This window comes from Andrena cerasifolii, chromosome 10 (assembly GCF_050908995.1).
Source record: "Andrena cerasifolii isolate SP2316 chromosome 10, iyAndCera1_principal, whole genome shotgun sequence".
NCBI classification, from domain to species: domain Eukaryota; kingdom Metazoa; phylum Arthropoda; class Insecta; order Hymenoptera; family Andrenidae; genus Andrena; species Andrena cerasifolii.
This window is the reverse complement of record NC_135127.1, coordinates 12,151,911-12,171,115: the sequence shown is the minus strand read 5'-3', so window position 1 is coordinate 12,171,115 and position 19,205 is coordinate 12,151,911. Positions and strand designations below refer to the sequence as shown.

General features: G+C 46.4%; 2 protein-coding genes and 1 non-coding gene across 3 annotated transcripts; all 3 read left to right on the top strand.

Moving 5' to 3' along the window:
• The first annotated feature begins 1,225 nt into the window (after positions 1–1,225).
• Positions 1,226–17,085, top strand: Ets96b (Ets96B). The gene is made up of 10 exons (XM_076822239.1): positions 1,226–1,738; positions 4,627–4,741; positions 7,525–7,578; positions 8,375–8,434; positions 10,352–10,496; positions 10,574–10,704; positions 14,613–15,118; positions 15,201–15,534; positions 15,606–16,913; positions 17,008–17,085. The coding sequence occupies exons 1-9, from the start codon at positions 1,664–1,666 to the stop codon at positions 16,016–16,018; spliced, it is 1,833 nt and encodes a 610-aa protein (XP_076678354.1). The 5' UTR covers positions 1,226–1,663; the 3' UTR covers positions 16,019–16,913; positions 17,008–17,085.
• Trnak-uuu (transfer RNA lysine (anticodon UUU)) lies at positions 7,689–7,761 on the top strand. Its single transcript has one exon. It is a non-coding gene; the product is annotated as a tRNA-Lys (tRNA).
• Positions 16,936–19,134, top strand: Ude (Uracil-DNA degrading factor). The gene is made up of 4 exons (XM_076822245.1): positions 16,936–17,084; positions 17,486–17,831; positions 17,909–18,658; positions 18,722–19,134. Exons 2-4 carry the CDS (start codon positions 17,488–17,490, stop codon positions 18,984–18,986), a joined length of 1,359 nt encoding a protein of 452 aa, XP_076678360.1. The 5' UTR covers positions 16,936–17,084; positions 17,486–17,487; the 3' UTR covers positions 18,987–19,134.
• Positions 19,135–19,205: the final 71 nt, after the last annotated feature.

The following is a 19,205-nucleotide window of genomic DNA, read 5'->3' as shown; positions in this document are numbered from 1 at the left end:
GTCCAGTGGGTCCAGGTGGCTCGGCAGCTCCAGGGTTCGCGGAGGTCCTTCAAGCCCGGAGGACCGACGACGACTGAGTACATGAAGATCTGTGAACTCCTTATGTAGACTTCGAGGAATGATGTCCCCCGATGAAAACAAGGTCGACGGTTAGTTACAATTGCGAAATCCAGCGAATTCTTCGGCAAAAATGGATTTTCGGCTAAAATATCCATTCCAGTGGCTATTGCTGTGACAAATAATGTTAACAACATTTACACTAACCGCCCAGTATAAATTATTATTAACTATAATCGATAGAACTCGAGATATCAAGCAATTTGTAACATTTGGCCTTGGATTTGCAAATGATTTTCTGCGCCGACTGAATTCTCTTTTATTCTCAATGTTTAATCGTTCGATACCACGTAGTATTATTTATAATGTATAAATACGTTTTAGTTGAACTTAGAGTAACAGCGTGAATTTTTAATACTTTTTTCGGCGCACGATACGTGAAAGGGTTCGCAAGGGTACGCAAAGTGCTAATAAACAATGTCATCTTGCAATTTATAGCTTGCACGGGCTTTGAAGAAATGCCATTTCTGAACGCCATAGTGTCTTGATCCACGAAATGGATTTTCAAAAGCCTACCCTCTTATGTCAAACTCTCTCTCTAAACAAGTCACACGTATACAAGTACGCAACACCTTTCAGCATTTCAACACATTTCAGAGTAGTTGCTGAGTTGGACGCTGTTCATGAACAGAGGTCGCTAAATTCAGTCCTGAAATTATGGGTCGGTAACACAGATTGGGTGGCGACACGAAGTCCCATAAGGTGATGGGTCTATTCTATACCTCGTCTGTGCTGTCGTTGATCCCCTGAACAAACTCTACTGTATATCGTCCGATGATAACTTATCAGCCATTAAAAACCATCCAAAGATTGATCATGTCATCACTTCCGAGACACGCTGACTTGGATGCCACGAGATATCAAGTTAATATGCAATTGTAATTACATTTTCACACGATATATAAGTTAGTCACGACATGCTGTTTATTACACTGTCCTGTCAACTGTTATACATAATAGTAATGCAAGGATATATTAAATATACATACACGAATGTGCGATACTTGGTTTGCGATCTGTGTGTAGGACGAGAAATGGAATTTGATGGCGGGCAAACGGTTGCACATGCAATTCGAGGCGCAGCTTATCGGTGCCGCAGGGAGAAATCCGAGTCGCAAGATTAACAGAGAAATCGCGGACGAAGAGAGAAGCCCTCGTAGGTGTTCTCGAAATACCTACGGAGCTTGAGGGGATGAGAGAAGGTCACCAATGATTACGAGGCTCCGCCTACCAAGCCAGGGGTTGGAAGCAACCCCTAGTCAGGGTAGCCCGCGCAGGGCTGATTTCTATATAACGTTGGGGGCGTAGACTTACCATAGACACAACCCCCGATGCATACACCCTGTCTTTTCACCCTACACCGAGATCAAATCACTCGTCTCAGTCCTATCTTTGATCTTGGCGGTGCAGCAACGTGACCTCGAAAATACGAGCGATCACTCGTGTGTTCCGTTCGGTTCATCGATACCCCCAGCCGTGTCGTTTCGCGGGACGTGGTGGCAATTATTCAAAAGACGCGCAACCACAGAAGCGGAAGGTGACAAGGATGAATCAGGATCAGGAGGTGCCAGCAACAGCAACAGCAACAGCCACAGCAACAGCAACGGATTTGGCCCGACTGGTAAGTCGAGGACTTTTTTTTATAGTTATTATACGTAGGTATAGTCCTTGCGCTCGATTAGCCAGAAATTCTGTAACGGTGGCCGAAAAGCAAAGTTACCCCAGTAACTTGAATCAGCTAATTCGCTCAGCTACAGGTATACTCGTCCCTGGAAATTCTATCCACAAGAAAAGGTGATAAACCAGCGCGATTATTATAATTGCTTTGCTTACGATCATTGTCAGAGTACTTAGAATTGGCTGGATGGAAACCAGCTTCGCCAACGCGATTCACGTTTCCGGTTTCCCCCGAGCCACTCGACGACACAATAGAGTGATAATCGTGGACCACGCTTACTAAGGGTAGCGAGCAAAGTCAGTGAACGATACAGTACTCGCGCGATGATCCTCGAGTGTCGAATTGCCGTGGCACGCGCCACCACGCTCTACCACGCTCCGATGGATCGTCCCACGGGTGCCACCCCTTTTGTGTCCTCTAAACACGTAATTGTCGCCACCATTCAACCCTCCTGGCCCCTGGCCCCTGGTCCCAGGATACAGGACACACATCCCGTACGGCGTACGCGAAACCGCCACCGTCACTACGACGCGACGCACGCCAGCCATGGGTGGTCTTCGAGCACCCTCGTCCACGACCAAGGGAGAGGATGCGACTCGCTCGCGGAAACACTTGATTTATGTTTGTTGATTCTAAAAATCACCCGATTCCCACACACCCGCCCCATTGCGCCTGGCCGAACCGGCCCGGTGGTTAATTGACTCCCCTGTACGGGGCAGCATATGCTGCCACTCGACTTTCCCATCCCCATGATTAGGGGCCCCTTCCTTCGCGATGCAACGCGCGTGTAACACCGCGTATAGCTCGAGTAATTCGCCGGACCACGTACTTTCGTCTCTTCGGCCGCTATTGGAAAGGAGAAGGGTGCGACGACGCAGTATCTTCTTATAGACTGTACAGACTATAGAGGGAGGAGCCTTTTCCTAGTGTACGGAGACACCGCTGAGAGCAATTAGTAGATAGACTTCGCCGGTAACACATTGCTGTAATCACGAGTAGTCCTGTCATCTCGTATTGTTCGTGTTATGACCTTCGAAACCATCATTGTCTTCGCACCCTCGTCCAAGACGGCGGTGGAAAGAAAAAAAGGGACAGGCTTTCTCGTCCAAGTGGTAACGCTTTTTGCCCCTCGTAATTGATCAAATTGGACGGCGCGGCACGGCGCCTCTTTGTCGAGATTCAAGGATCGTTAATGAAAAGGAGACGGTCTACCGAAATTTGCTCTATATCTTATTCTTAGATAAGAAGCAGTCTGAGATTTTTAACAAGCAAAGTAACGGCTTCTTAAGATTTTCTTCTGTTGGATGTGAATCCGTCGCGTCGGCGAAACCTACAAGATCCACCGAAAGAAAGGGGACTCTGTTTGGAACGCGTTGTCTGCTCGATGACTTTATTATAAACCGAACCGAAGTGTGCAATTACGAGGGTGGTGTACGAGGGGAATTTGGGGTGAGGACCCCCGGCAGCATCATCAAGAACGATGGGGCGTTCCCCACGATTCATGGGTATCTCGTTTTCACTAGGTACAAACGTACTCGTTCGTTTGCTCCTACATGACACACGTACCCCGAACGATCCACTTACGAGCTCGTCTTTTACAGGGAAACGCGTTCTCGATGGGAAAGGTCAGAAGGGTGGGAGGTAGAGAGAGAGAGAGAGAGAGAGAGGGAAAAAGTTAAACGGCACGCGACCATGTTTGCACGTTTTCCTTACGAGTCATTGCCTCGTGAATGCACTCGATTAACTTTTCATCGGCTAGATTATGATCCGGAGCTAGGGAAACTGAGCACGCCTTTTTTTACTCGAATCTCGAATGTTTGAAAGGTAGTCGTAAATTTCCCTGAATTCTTTAATGCGGTTGGAAAATTTGGTGGCGAAAGATTCAAGTCCGAAAGCTGTCGTAATTGCAAATACTTTCTCATATCAGGTTGACGGGATTAAAGATTGAACATAATATCGGGGAATGTAATTAAAATTTATATCAGAGGGCACAGCTTGTGGATTATGAGTGCTGAGACTGCTGAGCCATCACGGCGATTAATTATAAATGACTATTAATTGCAATCAGAGGAGCATTTAGGGTGGAGGCAATGAAGCTGTGAAAAAGAAAGTTGATTACGTCTCTATAAATGATAATATCCTGTAAAATTAAATGTAAAAGTCAAACGAGAGGCAGTAGAGGTGTAGACTATCACTTTGCATTTCTTTTAAACGTTATGACAGCGTTAGCCGACACTTGTGAGTTGCGTGGCTATCGGGAAAGCCGCCTCAAGATTTTCCAAAACGAAGGAGCACCGTGTTTTTTAAACTTGACCGTAGTAGAAGTTCATAAAGGAAAAGCAGACGGCGCGGCGACACGGCGTTATTGGAATTTCCAAAACCGGTAACCGGCTTTACCACTAGATTGCTCCGCAAGGAGGAAACCATCCAATCGTTCACCGGATGTCCTCCTTGCCTCCTCTCGCACGTTCTCTCTCCTCCTCTTTCTCATTGTGCCAGCTACGTTGCTTTACTTAAAATCCTGTTCCTCGCTACTCCTTTCTCCTCCAAATCGCCAAGTTTCTCCTCCTCTCTCTACCATTTCACATCAATTTTTTCCTCAATTTTATTCTCATCGTTTTTTTTTTCATCGGGCGAAACGCGACCGATCGAACGTAAAGCTTTTGCTACCCATCTTACGAAAAAACAACGCACCTACTTGCAGGGTTGCCCGACGGTCGTCGATGGAATCGATTCCCTCCGCGCAGAAATTAAAATGCGGATTCTAGAATTTTTACGATAGCATATTGAAAATGAAATATGTGTTTCAATAGCGCCTGTTTCTTTTCCAGCCCAGCGAAGAATTCAGCAGAGTAAACGAACCTCTTCAAACAATTGCCACAGGATACTGTCCCGCTAATTACTCCGTGGCAGAGGCGAGCAACGAGGAGAAGCAGCTACATCCCGGTAAGTAGAATAATAGCAATAATAGTACGAAGGTTGATAAAAAGCGAGCGGTATCGTTAGCATAGGGTCCGAAATCTCGGGATGAATGGAGGGAGTCGAAGCTGGCGTTTGCTCGTATTTTCATGGACTTTAAATTATTCGCGTCCCGACGAGTTGGAGTTTCTTTTGAACGAAATTGAGGAGAAAGTCGCGCTACGAAGGCCCGGGCGGGGCGGTCCGCTCAGACCAGCATCCCCCGGTTGACGAATCTGAAGCTCTTTGATACGATGTTGCTCGGGAGCATCGAGACTTGAGCGTGACACGAAGCCTTAGTTGCTTCTTGGTGTAAGCACGTACCGTACACACGTCCGTTGTGTACGAAGAAAGTACCTACACACAGAGAGAAGGCGCAGCACGCCTTGAAGCACGTGCAGGATGTACGCGAACTATGTACAAGGGGGCAAAGAGGGAACCACCCCCTGAAGAGAGCCTGTCACTGGCAGGCAGGCAGTCGAGTCAATATCTTTATATAGTCGCATCAACCACGATATTATTTTCTACGGGTCCTGGTGCAATTACGTTTCAAGCCCGCACCAGACGATCAGGAACTTTTCAAAATTTTTCGTATCACTCTTCAGATCCGTCAACTCGAAGCGGTAAAACGGCGAAACCGAGTTATCTAGTCACTGCAACGAGAGTTTAATTTCAATTGAACGTATCACCTACACACATACCGCGCAATTAGAATTCGGAAGTGAATTCGATTCTGATTTCTCTAATTATTCTGATTTCTTCGATCAGTATCTGCAGGTTTACGTAGCCTTGACCTAGAAATCCGACGGCACAACGCGAAGCCTCAGGACGAATTCAATAAGCAACGTATTATCGCCGCAAAGAGCCCCATGGGGTAGTCGAAGCCGGTTGTACCCCCATAGGATTCGTAACCACCCTACTGGCGTCTGGGTTCAGTGATTGACACTTTATATCTAACATTGGCATGCCGTGGTGTGAACCACCAGTCAGGATGGACCGCCTCCACCTAACTCAATCACAGCCTATAATGCTGCAATTTCTCTATCGTAATCATGTTACGCCCTACCACCCTCTCCATCCACTTTTCGGCGGCAATTCGCCGTGAAGAAATATTGAAACGTCGACCCGATCGACGCGATCGCTGCAAACGAAAGAGGCCTTTCCGTTCCACCGTTCCTCCCGTTGCAACGCGTTGCTCAGATTCCAACCTTCTTTTCCAAGTAGTACAGGTATGTCCGTATAGGTATAGACCTATAGGCACAGATTAGATTCGGTTGGGAGCATGTTTTACCGCCAGAATAAAAGATCTAATTCCGTCTATTTGGAATTCGATATTCCGCATAAAAGCTGCAGAAGGCAAAGGTTGTCTGGATTTTCGACTTACGCGCAGACAACTATCTTCTTGGCATTGTCCTTCTTAACGTATCGAGTTTCGCACATGGAATCTTGGCTCGTTTCTGCCATTATCGCCACACGTCGAGCAACGCATTATCATCCGGGAGCTACCAAGCCACGTAAATTCGATTCGTCAGACGAGATTGTAACCGCTGCGGTGAACAAAACGAGGTTACGAACAAGTGGCTACCCGTAGCGAATCCTAGAGGCCCATTAAACGGACCCCACGCAGCATAGATATTTCTGTCGCGTTCTTCTATTCGGGTTCGCCTCGATAGGGTTGTTTTTCCTACTGATTCATCTCCCTACTTTCTCCCTTTGTTCCTTCTCGCGCCCCTAGATCGTGGAATTTTACGACACCCCAGATATCGCGTCTCACTGATTCTCACACATAATTACTCAGAAATCATTTTACACTCCACAGAATCCACACTTATCGCCTTCAGCGGCTATTCCTTTCGTTTTCTTCAGCTTCGAAAAAACCCAACTCGGGTAAACCAACCAGTAATTGACCGCATACCAGTGAATGACCATTAGGCAAAGAAATGTCAATTATAAATTTAAACATTATTATATGTTTATAAACGGAGTGTAGTTGCAGTTTTAATATCCTATATTTTTAGTTACGCGTATTAAGCAAACATTAATAAGTACAATTCTTATTAAAATTTGTTTTGCATTTTATAATTGTTTCTTTTCTTAAATTACGATTAGAATAAGTAATTATTTTTATAGAAATTTCAAGAAAAATAAATTTAAATGCAATTTCAACAGTTGTTTCGTTGTTATACATAAGTATATTCAAGTATTAATCTCAAAGGTCCATAGATTCGACAATTCGGTCATTCACTGGTTGGTTTACCCTACTATTAAGACAACGGCATTCTAACAGAAAATATGATTGCTTTGAAAGAATCGAACGTAATATATAGGCAACATCGATGAAGGAAATATCCGCTTTCGCGCTATTTTTCATGATAGTAATGATAACTCGTAATGTAAAATGGATACTCACTAAAATCTCATTGCATCTTATTCATGCTACACTGGATAAAAAATACAGCTAAAGCACTCTTACTAAACTTACCTACAATGTGGTATTGCATAGCTATATGTATGAGGCATTAATTTTGTTGGGGGGTTCATTATTTCGGAGTAACCATTAATCTTTATATAATTAATACAGATAATATTTCATTATTTAGAACACGATGCTTCAACGTTCTTTTTATTTCTTATCCATTACGTTACGCGTAAGTTTTTTATAGGAGAGATTGATAAGATGCTAGAACGTAAAATCTACTTGTACAATCTACCAAACACCAACGTAATGTTTTTAAAAATGTATGTCGACAACGATGCAAATTTGATTTCAGAGAACACAATATACTCCACGCAGGAATATAGACAGGAATCTTGGCTTCAAGATGGTGAGTAGCATTTGTCGTGAATAATATCGTTTGTATAAGGAATAAATAATGAATTGTTGATACACAGTAAATGTAACTATAAAATGATTTAAAAACAAAATTTACCCAGTGCCTGAATAGCTCAGTCGGTAGAGCATCAGACTTTTAATCTGAGGGTCCAGGGTTCGAGTCCCTGTTCGGGCGAATTTTTTTTCTTTTTAATTGCAAAATTATTACTGTTTATTCTTTCTCTATTACATCGCGTCGCTATACTTTAAAGCACTTGGCGTCCGTTCTAGTTATGTACTTTTAAGCTAACGATAAGACGTACAAAGTCCCAGGAAACTAATGAATACATAGGTGGATGCTAGATACCTATAACGTGAAAATGTGCAAAGACATTCTTCCTCCTGTACTGGAAAGGAAGGCTCCGTTTATTGAGCTGTAAAGCTACTACCGAAACGTTCGTAAATCTTCCTCGAAGACGATTAGTTACAGTGGCCGAGCGTTTGGAACATTAATTTTAATTACTCTGACGAACTGTAATGTAATGCACGGTGGATGCAATGTAATAATAAGGATAACGAGGGGGTATCCAGGACCGGTCTGTGAAAAATCTATACCCACCCCAAGGGTGCTGCTGCGAGTCGTTACTTAAGTCCGCTTACTATCACACAATATATTCCCTTGTTTCGTCGCCACAAAATACGCTCGTTTCTACGTCGATCGATATCTCGATAAATTGCGGGATTGATTTGCGTTAGTTTTTAGTCTGCTCCAAGAGATAGCATCGCATTTGGTACGAATTACATTACAGGTAGCAGCTGCGAGACAGAGGACGGCGAGCAATACGTGCCACAGTTTCATCGGATGTCAAGTTAGTTCGTAGATCTATTTTTTCCTCTTCGAAGCTTATCTTAACGTTTCGGTCGGTCGAGAAGCTCGTGAAGCTCGTGAAGCTCGTGACAGTCGTGACGCCCCGAGATTCCTACGTAATTGCCACATTCCGTTAACGTCAAGTAGAGGCGCATCGAGGCCGAGGGAAGCCAATCTCCATAGAAACGGAAGCCACAAGGAAATGCATCGCGCATGCAATTTAATCCCAATTTGGAAAGAACGTTGATTGAGTTTGCGCAAATAGGAAGCTACGAGTTTGCGATTGATTTCTCGCGTCTTAGCGAATCCGTAATCTCGCATCGAACTACCCTCGTGTGTGGGAGAACGATTAGCCTGGTTGGTTCAGCAGTGTCTCTTCGTTTAATATGAAAGCGCGTTGCAAATCGATCGTGTTCCGCTTATCGGCAATGAAATTTTCTTCGTCGAATGTAAGCAATCGAGTCTTTATTAAAAAGGGCAATAAATTGCCCGGGGCTGGTGTTTTTAAAGCAGCAAGAAAGAATCAACAGCGGACTCCCGTCGATTATCGATATCGCGTTACACGGGGAAGCACTTTATAGGTATCAAGTCTGAAGGCTTTTCCCTCCGTTTTCTTAAACCTCGGCTGATTAACGATTCTACGCGACCATCCCGACAAGCAGCGCTACCATCGACGATATCGGCATCGTACGAGGAACCTGCTTCTGCGATAATCCCTTCTCTCGAGACACGCCAACATTTTACAAAACTGCCCGTATGCATTATGCCGTACGGTTTGGAAAATTCGACAAATATTTCGATGCGTCTCGAATCGACGAGCAAACGGCCAGAGGGAAAGCAGGGTAATGTCTATATGCTTACTTACACACGCGATTTCCTCTGAGCGTGCATGTGTTAACTCGGTAAAGAAATTTCGTGCTGGTAGTAGACGATATAGGTACGTACCCTTACTATTAATATAATGTTCTCCGCGTTCGGATTCGATGCACGGTTCACGTCCCTCTGGATCGCGGTGAAACGGAAATCACGCAAATGTTACATAGTCGTAATGTACCGTATCCTCATGTGATGTCAAATTTACTCTTCGTGCGTTAATTTTATCTGCTGCTCCGAGAGAGATCAGCGCGTTTGTGTACGTAATACTAGAGCAAACATTCGGCACGAACCCTGCTGGTGGCAAACACGTTCATCGGCGCACCCAGATTTACCAATAAACTTTTATTCAAGGTATTATTTGCTGAATACTGTTACGCTCGATATATTAGCGGACCAGTGGAAAGAAGGGGTGCGCATATGCAGCAAATATACGAAGCTGAAATAATTTGTTCGCGTTTTTCATTCCGCCCGGACAGAAGATTCCTTCCACCGCATCGTCGATTAGACTCAATTGGATTAGACGAACTGAAGTTTAGGTAGAAACAGGACCACGGAGAGCACAGGTTATGCAATCGGTATGATTCTTTCGGCCGTAGAATTGGCGCGGCGCGGTGGTTCTCCCGTAGCAAGCAAACTTCCGATGTTTGCAAATACAATGATCGCCGGAGGCCTCTGACTTATGCTTCCCACGGCCAGAGTCTGTTTGATTTATCGGGGGCGCACCCTCGGCTGGGCCGCGCAAAATCGTCGACGGCCCCATTAGAAGCGAACCCACCCCCACGTGCCGCTGCAGCGATGCGCCTTTGCTTCCGCTTATGTTAGACACGCGCCCTTGCTGCCACTCGCTCCCTCACCTCGCCTCGCTCCGACGATCTTCGCTCAAACAAACGATCGTCCTTCCACTCAGCTCGATAAAACGTAATCATATGCAGGGGATGCTCGCTCGATCGTTTCTTCGCGAATTATCGAGTCCCCTTTACGGATTAGAAGTCTGCCCACGCGTTCTTTCTGTCCCTAAACGACACCGCGCGTCTTTCTGCAGATGCCGGTGTGAAGCAGGAATCCGCGAATTGCCGGAGAATTAGCAACGTGAATTACTCCCAGTACGAAGCCTCCGTTAGTCATCCTCACGCCCAGACCAACACGTTCCTCGATCTCGACCCGGACAATCGTGCAAACTGCTTCGGGTAAGCATCAACAATCGTTCACCTCCAAGCGATACTGTAAGGGTGAACTAATTCACCTCTGTATTGCGTAAACGTAGCAAGCTGAACTCGCGAACCAGCGAGCCGACGAAGAACATCGCCGTGAAGGAAGAACCGGCCGACAGAGGATACGGGGAACAGCTCAGCGTGTCGAGCGTACCTACGTCCACCGCCCAGGATACCCAGACCAGTAAGATACCAATCATTTCCTGACATTTTGTAGTTGACAGTAGCACGCAGTCGATTCTTCCCTCGAGAATGTTCTTAGCTGTTACGACAAATCGAGGATTCCGATCCCATCGCTCCCTACCCTCTTCTTAAACGTGCACCGTGACAAATCCCTTGACAATGAATCCACGTGGCGCACTGCGACCCTATAGGTCCCATAAATAACTGGAGCGCAGGGGTAATGCTCGGTGTTTCATCCATTAATCGAGCTCTTCTTCCGGTTTCTGTTCCTAGGACACTTTGCTGTCCTATAGTCTGTTCTGTCTTTGTCTGACTGTCATTCTTTCCACGATGATTGTTACGCTGAACTCTGCTTCGAGAATTCGGGGAATTCCGTAGGAGGGGAAGTAATGAATATCCAGCAACATTTTAATAGAAAATTCGTTGGTAACCCGGGCAACGTTCGTCGCTGGTGCAGTGGACTCGCTCACGCGTGACTAAGTACACGTAAGTGAATAATTGAAGAATGCTTTCAACTGGAAAGCTGCGGAGAGCGCTTCGTAGGATCCAGCAAAAGCTGCTAAACGAAGGAAAGAGCATGGAATTCTCTCCCTGGGGAGGTCGCAAGTCGACGAGCTTTCTCTTGTACAGAAAAGTTAAAATTCCGCGTTGCCAGCGTAACACTGTTTCTAAGGTAGGGGACACCGGGGCTGGTTGTCGCAAGGGGTAGGTTGACTAATTGTTAATAACTTTGCACCGACATATGGTCTACTGCGGAAAGATTTACTGTAGAAAGAAGTCACTTCTACTATGCCATACATTTATGCCCGACCCCGCGATCGCACGTTTCTTGACAGTTATCAGCGTTTATCGAAAAATTGACTACGTAAGTAAATATTTTTTCTTCAAGATTTTATGTTCTCACGCCCTATATATTTATAACAGAATATATGTTAATGGACTATTTTAAAGTTTGTTTATTAGACGATCTATTGACGTAGTATTTTTGTTTATACATAAATAATTGAAGGTTATATAGATTATTAAAGTCAAAATGATCGTTCGGGGTTGGTTGACTAATAACGTTAATAAGGTTTAAATTGTTATTTTGTTATTCGGAAAGCGATTTTTATTTTTTATTTTTTTCATTATGTTATTAATACATTATAATTTATGATTAAGTTGAAAATTTTTCAGTTTATTATTAAAATATGAACGAAAGATAATTAATAGTTTATAATGAAACAACTCTTGTGACATTGTGTTAGTTTATTACAACTGAGATAAGTTGCTAGTAACGTTTTCTTAACTGACTGTACTTATAGTCAACCTACCCCATACTGTAAGTCCAGCAGCCCCGATCATGGGGCTGGTAGACCAGCATGGAAGGTGTTAGAAAAACATTAAAATACCTTAATTTTTGTCACATTTAGTCAACTTTAATAATTTAATCAGATAGCCAAATGTATGCCTTATCGAATCTACTAACCGGTTTAATGATATTCCGTCCACATAATTTATTAAAAATCAAACACTGAAAAACTGGCCTACCAGCCCCGGTCTCCCCTAGTTACATGTATACCGTATCGTTACTCGCAATATACCTACATACTTACATACACAGTACTGCATAGTTTGAAGTCGCCTCGGATGAAATTTTGAACCGTTCAGCGAGAAATTAACCGTGCCACAGTTTCCAAAGACTTTGCTAGACTATTCTACCGCCATTACCTAATAGAGTTCGACGCCAAGGTAGACGTGATACAATCTAGTCATAAAAGGTAGAGTCGGCGAAGGGTTTGCAAGCTCATGCTCTGTAATCAGGCCGATTAGTCTTCCTTTATTCACGCACGTACACCAAACAAATCCTTTAGGAACTCGGTTGCTATGTTCGCTGCCCGACACTGCGCGCCTCTGTACCCATTTACTTCCAAGTCACCCGGGAATTATGCTTCTACTTCTCTTCGCGTAATTCCTCCCTACCATTAAGCCGTTTCAATTATTTACACGCAGTTTAGATTAATAATAGGATTATATACACAGCTATCGCTGTTATCGATACCTCCCAACACGTATGGTCTGGTTCTACCAATTTCCTCCTGATAAAGGGTTCGAAACGCATCTTTCGCCGCCCTTCTCTCTCGATTGAAATGCACAGGTGCAAGTCAGCATGTAATGTACGATCAAGCGCGTTAAGCTTATCTGTATTGCCAGTCAGTTAAATCGACGATCCGTCGACCAACATGTCGGGTGGAATAGTAATAACCTGTTAATGGCTACAGATTGGTCGCCACCCTACTAATTAATAGGAGCATGAGGATCACGGGGATTAGAGACGGTCAAGTTACATTTCACGACTGGCCGTGGTGTTTCGCATACGTGCGTGAGCGCTACACACGAGCAAACAACTTGCCGTAGCTGTTAAACAAAGTAACACGGGACACGTTGATATTATTATACACGTACGCGATAATTTAGTTAGCGTATCGTAGCTCGTGTCGATAGCACGCAAAACGTTTCTCTGTAAACGTTCACGAAGCAGAAGAAGAGCATTTCGCTGCTCGCCAGGTGGGTGGAAAATGGACCTTGCATTATTAAGTAGTCTCTACTCCGGAATTTGGGGATCAGGCAGACAGAGATGGAAGACCGCATAAAGACCGGGGCAGAAGAGAAAATAAGGAAGGGAGGGAATGGGAGAGACGAGGATGAGCGAGGAAGAGAGAAGTAGGAAGAGGAAGAAGAAAGAACCGAACGAAGCTGCTTGTCTGAGAGTGGACGGGTGGAGGCCGTCCTCTTTTCCGTGCAACCCTTCTGCGCACCGCCCCTGACCAGTCCTGGCTTCAACCCTTTTCCTGCTCGGTACATCGCCACCGGTTTCATCAGCTCGCGATTAATTTTAATCTAAAACTACCCGCAAAGCCTCTAGCCCCGCTTGCACGTTGAGGTCGACCCCCTTCACCCCCTTTTCGAGAGAGTGCCAGATTGGCCCGCAGCTTTCCATCCCCACCCACCCTGTCTGTCTCGTCTACGCGAGATCTGGATCCGACCGACGCGACGCGACGCCGACGTGACGTTTGCCAAGGAAGCAAGGTAAACGTAAAGCTTAAGGAAGATGAAGCCAACATGCCAACGCGATTGAATTCCCTAACTCTTCCTCCCCGATTTTCCTCATTGCCAGTCACTGGCAATCAGATTTCTCACTCATGCTGTGGCCATGAAATAAAAGGCAAGTATCGTGTAAACTTCACTCCAAGATTATTCATTCGCTGCAAGTTGAAGAATCAATGGCATCCCCATTTACTAGCGGTGTTTTAATTGATGGAGTGGGCGCAACCAGCTCGTAGCGTCGCGTCGAATGCCGGCTCAATATCGGAAGAGGGTTCTCAATTTTTCAATATTCCCCGTACACGACTTGGAACGTAACCGGATTACGGTTCGAGAATAGGTTTTTCGGCTCGAGGGACCATGGAATCGGTGGTAGTGGTGGCGGTGCTGGTGGTGGTGGTGCACCCCGAGAAGAGAGCACCCGATTAATATACATATCGCGCGAGCTCGGCGCGGTATTTCAGGCGGAGCTGCTATCCGCGAGCTTCGCCAAGCCAGCAACCCCGTGGGCTTTGAATATCAACCAATTTCCTGCCGATATTTGTGTGACGAGCACTTCACCAGCAACCGCGCGTGAGCGCAATCGCTAATACGTTGCCCGCGTTTCCTCCTTTCTCGCGGTCCTTTTCCTACCGGCTGCCTCACTCCTAGAAATCATCCTCATCCCTAGCCACGAAAATCTCATCGACTTGAAACGGCAAGAAATTCCTACAAAACTTATTCCCTCTTGTTGTTCTATTCTATCTCTAAGCTTTTTCCTAGTTCTAAGCTTTTAACGGAGGAGCGTATTGTAGTCCAATTTCCAATGGCGCTAATTTTCTGCAGACAACAATTTGGCGTACCAGCAACAACAGCAGTACGGAAATGGAACGAGAGGCAGTAGATGCGGTTCGCCGTTGCCCAGTCGACCAGCCAGTACGTCCTCTGCTGCGTCCCAATGGCAGTCGACGGTATCGGCTTCGACGGACGCTTTCTTCCCGCGGCAAGAGAGCTGGAGCTCGGAAGTGTACGGGAAAAGAAGCGTGACTCCCACGTGGACCGAGCTGGGCGCTCAATTAGACACGAGAAACGCATCGTGGGAGAGACAGGGCAATTGTTACCAGAAGAAAGGGTCTCCGACCTCTTGGAACGCCGAGTATGGCGGCAAAAGGCCACCCTCGACAACAGGAGTGTCTCCCTGGAGCGAAATGACCGTTGGCTATCAGCAGCAGCGTCGCGGCTCCCTTCAGCTATGGCAATTTTTGGTGACCTTGCTGGACGATCCTGCGAATGCACCCTGCATCGCGTGGACCGGTCGTGGAATGGAATTCAAGCTCATAGAGCCGGAAGAGGTAAGGGGAATGTATGCAACTTTCTTCATCATTTAAGGCTGTAGAGTAGCGTGTTTTATTGACTCGTTAACGTGGCCTGTAGGTGGCTCGTAGATGGGGCGTTCAAAAGAACCGGCCAGCGATGAATTACGACAAACTCAGCAGGTCGTTGAGGTACTATTACGAGAAGGGAATAATGCAAAAAGTGGCGGGTGAGAGGTACGTCTACAAGTTCGTCTGCGACCCGGAAGCGCTCTTCAATATGGCGTACGGTTCCGGAGGGTCGTCGAGTCTTCCGGCCGAAGTACAGAACGGCGCTCGAACTCAGGCAATAGCGGGCAAAGTGTCAGCTACGAATGATGTTCACGACTTGGCAAAACATCCCACCTCTGGGTACGGTGACGCAGTTCTTGCCATGTATTCCAACACTGCGGCAGGTCAGTTTTCTAAGCACATATACGAGTATCACCTCGCTGACACGCGTAATAATCGTTTGTAAATGACACAGTGTACGGATCACCGAGCTTGCACCATCTGCATCAGTATCTCGGTGGCAACGATGGTTTCAAAACACCGCCAAACAGATACCATTCCCATTACTCGCACGAGTACAACGGCAGCCATCATCATCCGCCATCCAGCTATGCAGAGACCTTCCTGAACTACGGCCGCTTATCGTCTCACGATGCTCCAGCCGAGTCCAGGAGCCAGGAATTATCTAGGATCTCCTACAGCCAGGAAGCGGATGGTATGAACAGGGAGCGAGAGGCATCATCGATTTTGTACGACAGCGTACAGAGAACGCAATTGCCGGCTGCGCCTGCAGTTACGCAACCAACCTTACTAGACGTTACCACCACCAGCTCAAAGATCGAGCAGACTTCCTACGCCTGCCTCGGTGTAAGGAGCTGTGTCTGCTGAATCCCTCTGGGCTTCACGGAAAGACGATAAGTCGGAGAGAGATTCCCAAAAGAGTCTCTACCAAAGATTCTCCCTAGTCGTAGATCGTCGCGTACTCGTACACGTTATACGCGTATAGAAAACTGGTGTATAACTTGTATAAGTATTAGATAGAACGCGCGATTCGAATGCCGACAAAGTCCACGTATTCGGATTTTCCAATGGTTGCATCGTAGATACCGGGTAGGCTGCCCGCTATCGTTGAATCCGCGATCTCTGTTCCGCGCGACTATTGGCAAAGGTGGACCGCGAGCGGTGACATTCGGATAACGCGTACTATGAATCTTGTAAATAGCATTCGGTAATAGAGCTGAAATGTGGGACGCGTGATGAGAATTTCGTAGCGAGGGAGGTCCATCCGCTTGTGATGATCGTTACGTGCGCGAGTTGGAGTAGATCAGGATACGTTGTAATTTCTGTAAATATCAAATAAATCGCCTATCGGAACAGCAGCTTCGGCAGCCTCGCATTTCTTCCGTAACTACTCGTCAGTATCGAGTTAATCACGTTATGTCAGCGACGCGCCACGAGTGCAGCGCAAACGCAAAGAGCTGTTTCGTCGCAGCGAATTAGCATAAGCGATTACGCTCGCGCTTCACCTTAGGCACGCAATTCCCGCGATGAAAGTCGGCTCGCCGATGTAAGTAGATGCTTCTTCCACCGAGCGTATTAGCAGCCAGTGACGTAAGCCCAGACCATTGGACTGAGGTCTGCAGCGTATTTCGGGCTGTGACACATAGTGGATATGTTTATATCGACCCCTCTCATTCCGTTCAACATTCAAGCTGTTGATCGTCCTTGTTCCACTCGCGCAGATGTCTCGTTGGTGAACATCGGCGACTCAACTTCGGTCCCGGTGAGTCCAACACTGTCAGTTGAGCGTCGGAATAGAGGAAACGCTGTCCGTTCCTTCCATTTAATCGCAATTTCATACGTTCGAATTATTGCAGGTCTGGTCTATTTGAACCGTGCAATCGAATTGACATCGTGCTCCATCAAAGGAAGTGGGTCGCGTACGGAAATTTTGGTAAGCACCTATATACTGTGTATCAGTTATGATCGCGAAGCGACTTGTGCGGCAACTGGCAACCGAATACATAGCTACCTATGCCGTTTAGACTGGTGTCTGGCTTGTATTGATCTCTTCGCGTAGCTTCCATAATCCAGAAACTACGTCAACGATAAAATTGACGCGGTGCCGTCACGCTCTCTCGTCAAGAGTGCCTCTCTAACTCTGTTTTACCGCTTCTGGTAATTGGCCATTCCGTTTAATCGATCGCGCCAATTTGTGCTGCTGGTCACGTGCTGGCAACATATGGCATGCATCCTCCAGCGAACCTAAGCGTCGCGAAACCCGTGCCTCTTTAATCTGTTACCATCTTTCGCGATTCTGTTTCTCCGGGGGATAACGAGAAAAGTTTGATTCAGGGATGTCGAAAAGCAAATCCTCGGGAGCGGAGGAGACGTCGATGGGGTTCAAGGACAAGCAGAAGGCGTTGGACACGCTGAAAGTTCTGGACGGGCGAGATATCAGCTACCAGTATCACGTGATCACGAGTTTCGTGAGCCGCACCAAGAGAACGCTGCAGATCACCAGGGACGAGGAGAAGCTCGCCAACCTGCGGGAGGCTTTGAATGTCTTCGAGGACTGGTTGACCGATTACACGGAGAAGAATCGCGGCAAGGAAAACCTTTCCTACTTGCCCATCGAAACCGTGAATAGCTTCAGGACTCTTGCCAGAAAATACCACGTTCTGGACGATGAATTCTTCATGTAATTACGAGCCGATTCTGTCGCTATCGCGCCTATAAGCCCCTTCAAATCCCGTGACCGCTCTCCCGATTTTTCAGGGCGTATAAGAAGGAGAAGGGAGACTATAAAAGTTTACGGACTGTCAAGGCTCCAAACGGGCAGGTGACTTGGGACATCGAGAGGAATCGAAGGCTGAAGGAGATGATCGATAAGATCAAACAAGATCACGTACAATGGTACGAGACAGACGTTGGCGAGTACCGAGGTCTTCCCACCAAGGAGCACGTTCGGTGCATCATGTTGGGCTACAGCCCCGACGTATCAAAGGTGAAGAAGCTGGCGGCTCAGGTGGAAGAGAATTTTATATCCGAAGACAACGAGGACATGGATGTCGACGAGCAACTGGTGGAGCTGAAGGGCAAGGCCGCGAAGAGATACCACGAGAGCTCGACCAGCAGCGACAGTGAGGAGGATCCAGAACCGGAGAAGAAGCTGCCCAAACGACCCCACGAACCCGAAAAGGCCGAGAAAGAGGAGAACGGGCTCAGTTTCAAAGATAAAGAGAAAGCCTTGAGGAGCATTCAGTCGCTGGACGGCAGGGATGTAATTTATCAGTACCACGCGATCGCTGGCCTGGTGAAAAGGGCTGAAAGGGTGATATCGTGCACAAAGGACGAGCAAAAGATCAAAAATATGAAAGAGGCCATCGAGGTACTGGAAAATTGGATCACAAATTACAACGTGAACGGCCGTGCCAAGGAGAACTTCAACTATATGCCTATTGACTTGGTGCGAGCCTTCAAGCCGCTGGCGAAAAGATACAAGATCGAAGATAATGGATTTCTTAAGTGAGTGCAGAGTCTATCGGTCGACTCTTTCGAGAAATTAAATTCCATGTTTTATTTTTTCAGAGCGTACGAGGAGGTGAACGGGGATTACAAGAAGCTAAGGACAGTTCAAGTTCCAGGCATGAACGTCACGTGGGACATAGAGAGGAACAAGAATCTACGAAAGCTCGTGGAGCAAATGAAAGAAGAGGATGCCGAATGGTTCCAGACGGACGCCGAGCTCCGTGATTTGCCCACAGAGGGACACACTCGATGTATAATGTGGGCTTTCAGCCACGATTTTAACAAACTGAAAAAACTTGTGCCTACACTGGCCGAGAAGCTGTAATGTTAAGCATTCGCGCGTATGCAAATGCACGAGTAACGCCAGTTCCTTACCGTTGCGTCGTACGTGCAAAGGAATTTCGGTTACGTTTCTGTTTAAATGGGCGTTGTCAATGATGATATGATAAATAAAAGTAAGTTATTTTTCCGTATGCAGGTGAAGTGCCTTATGTAACCGTTTGAGCTTGAAACGTTTGATTTGTCGATAGCGGCTCGATGCCTC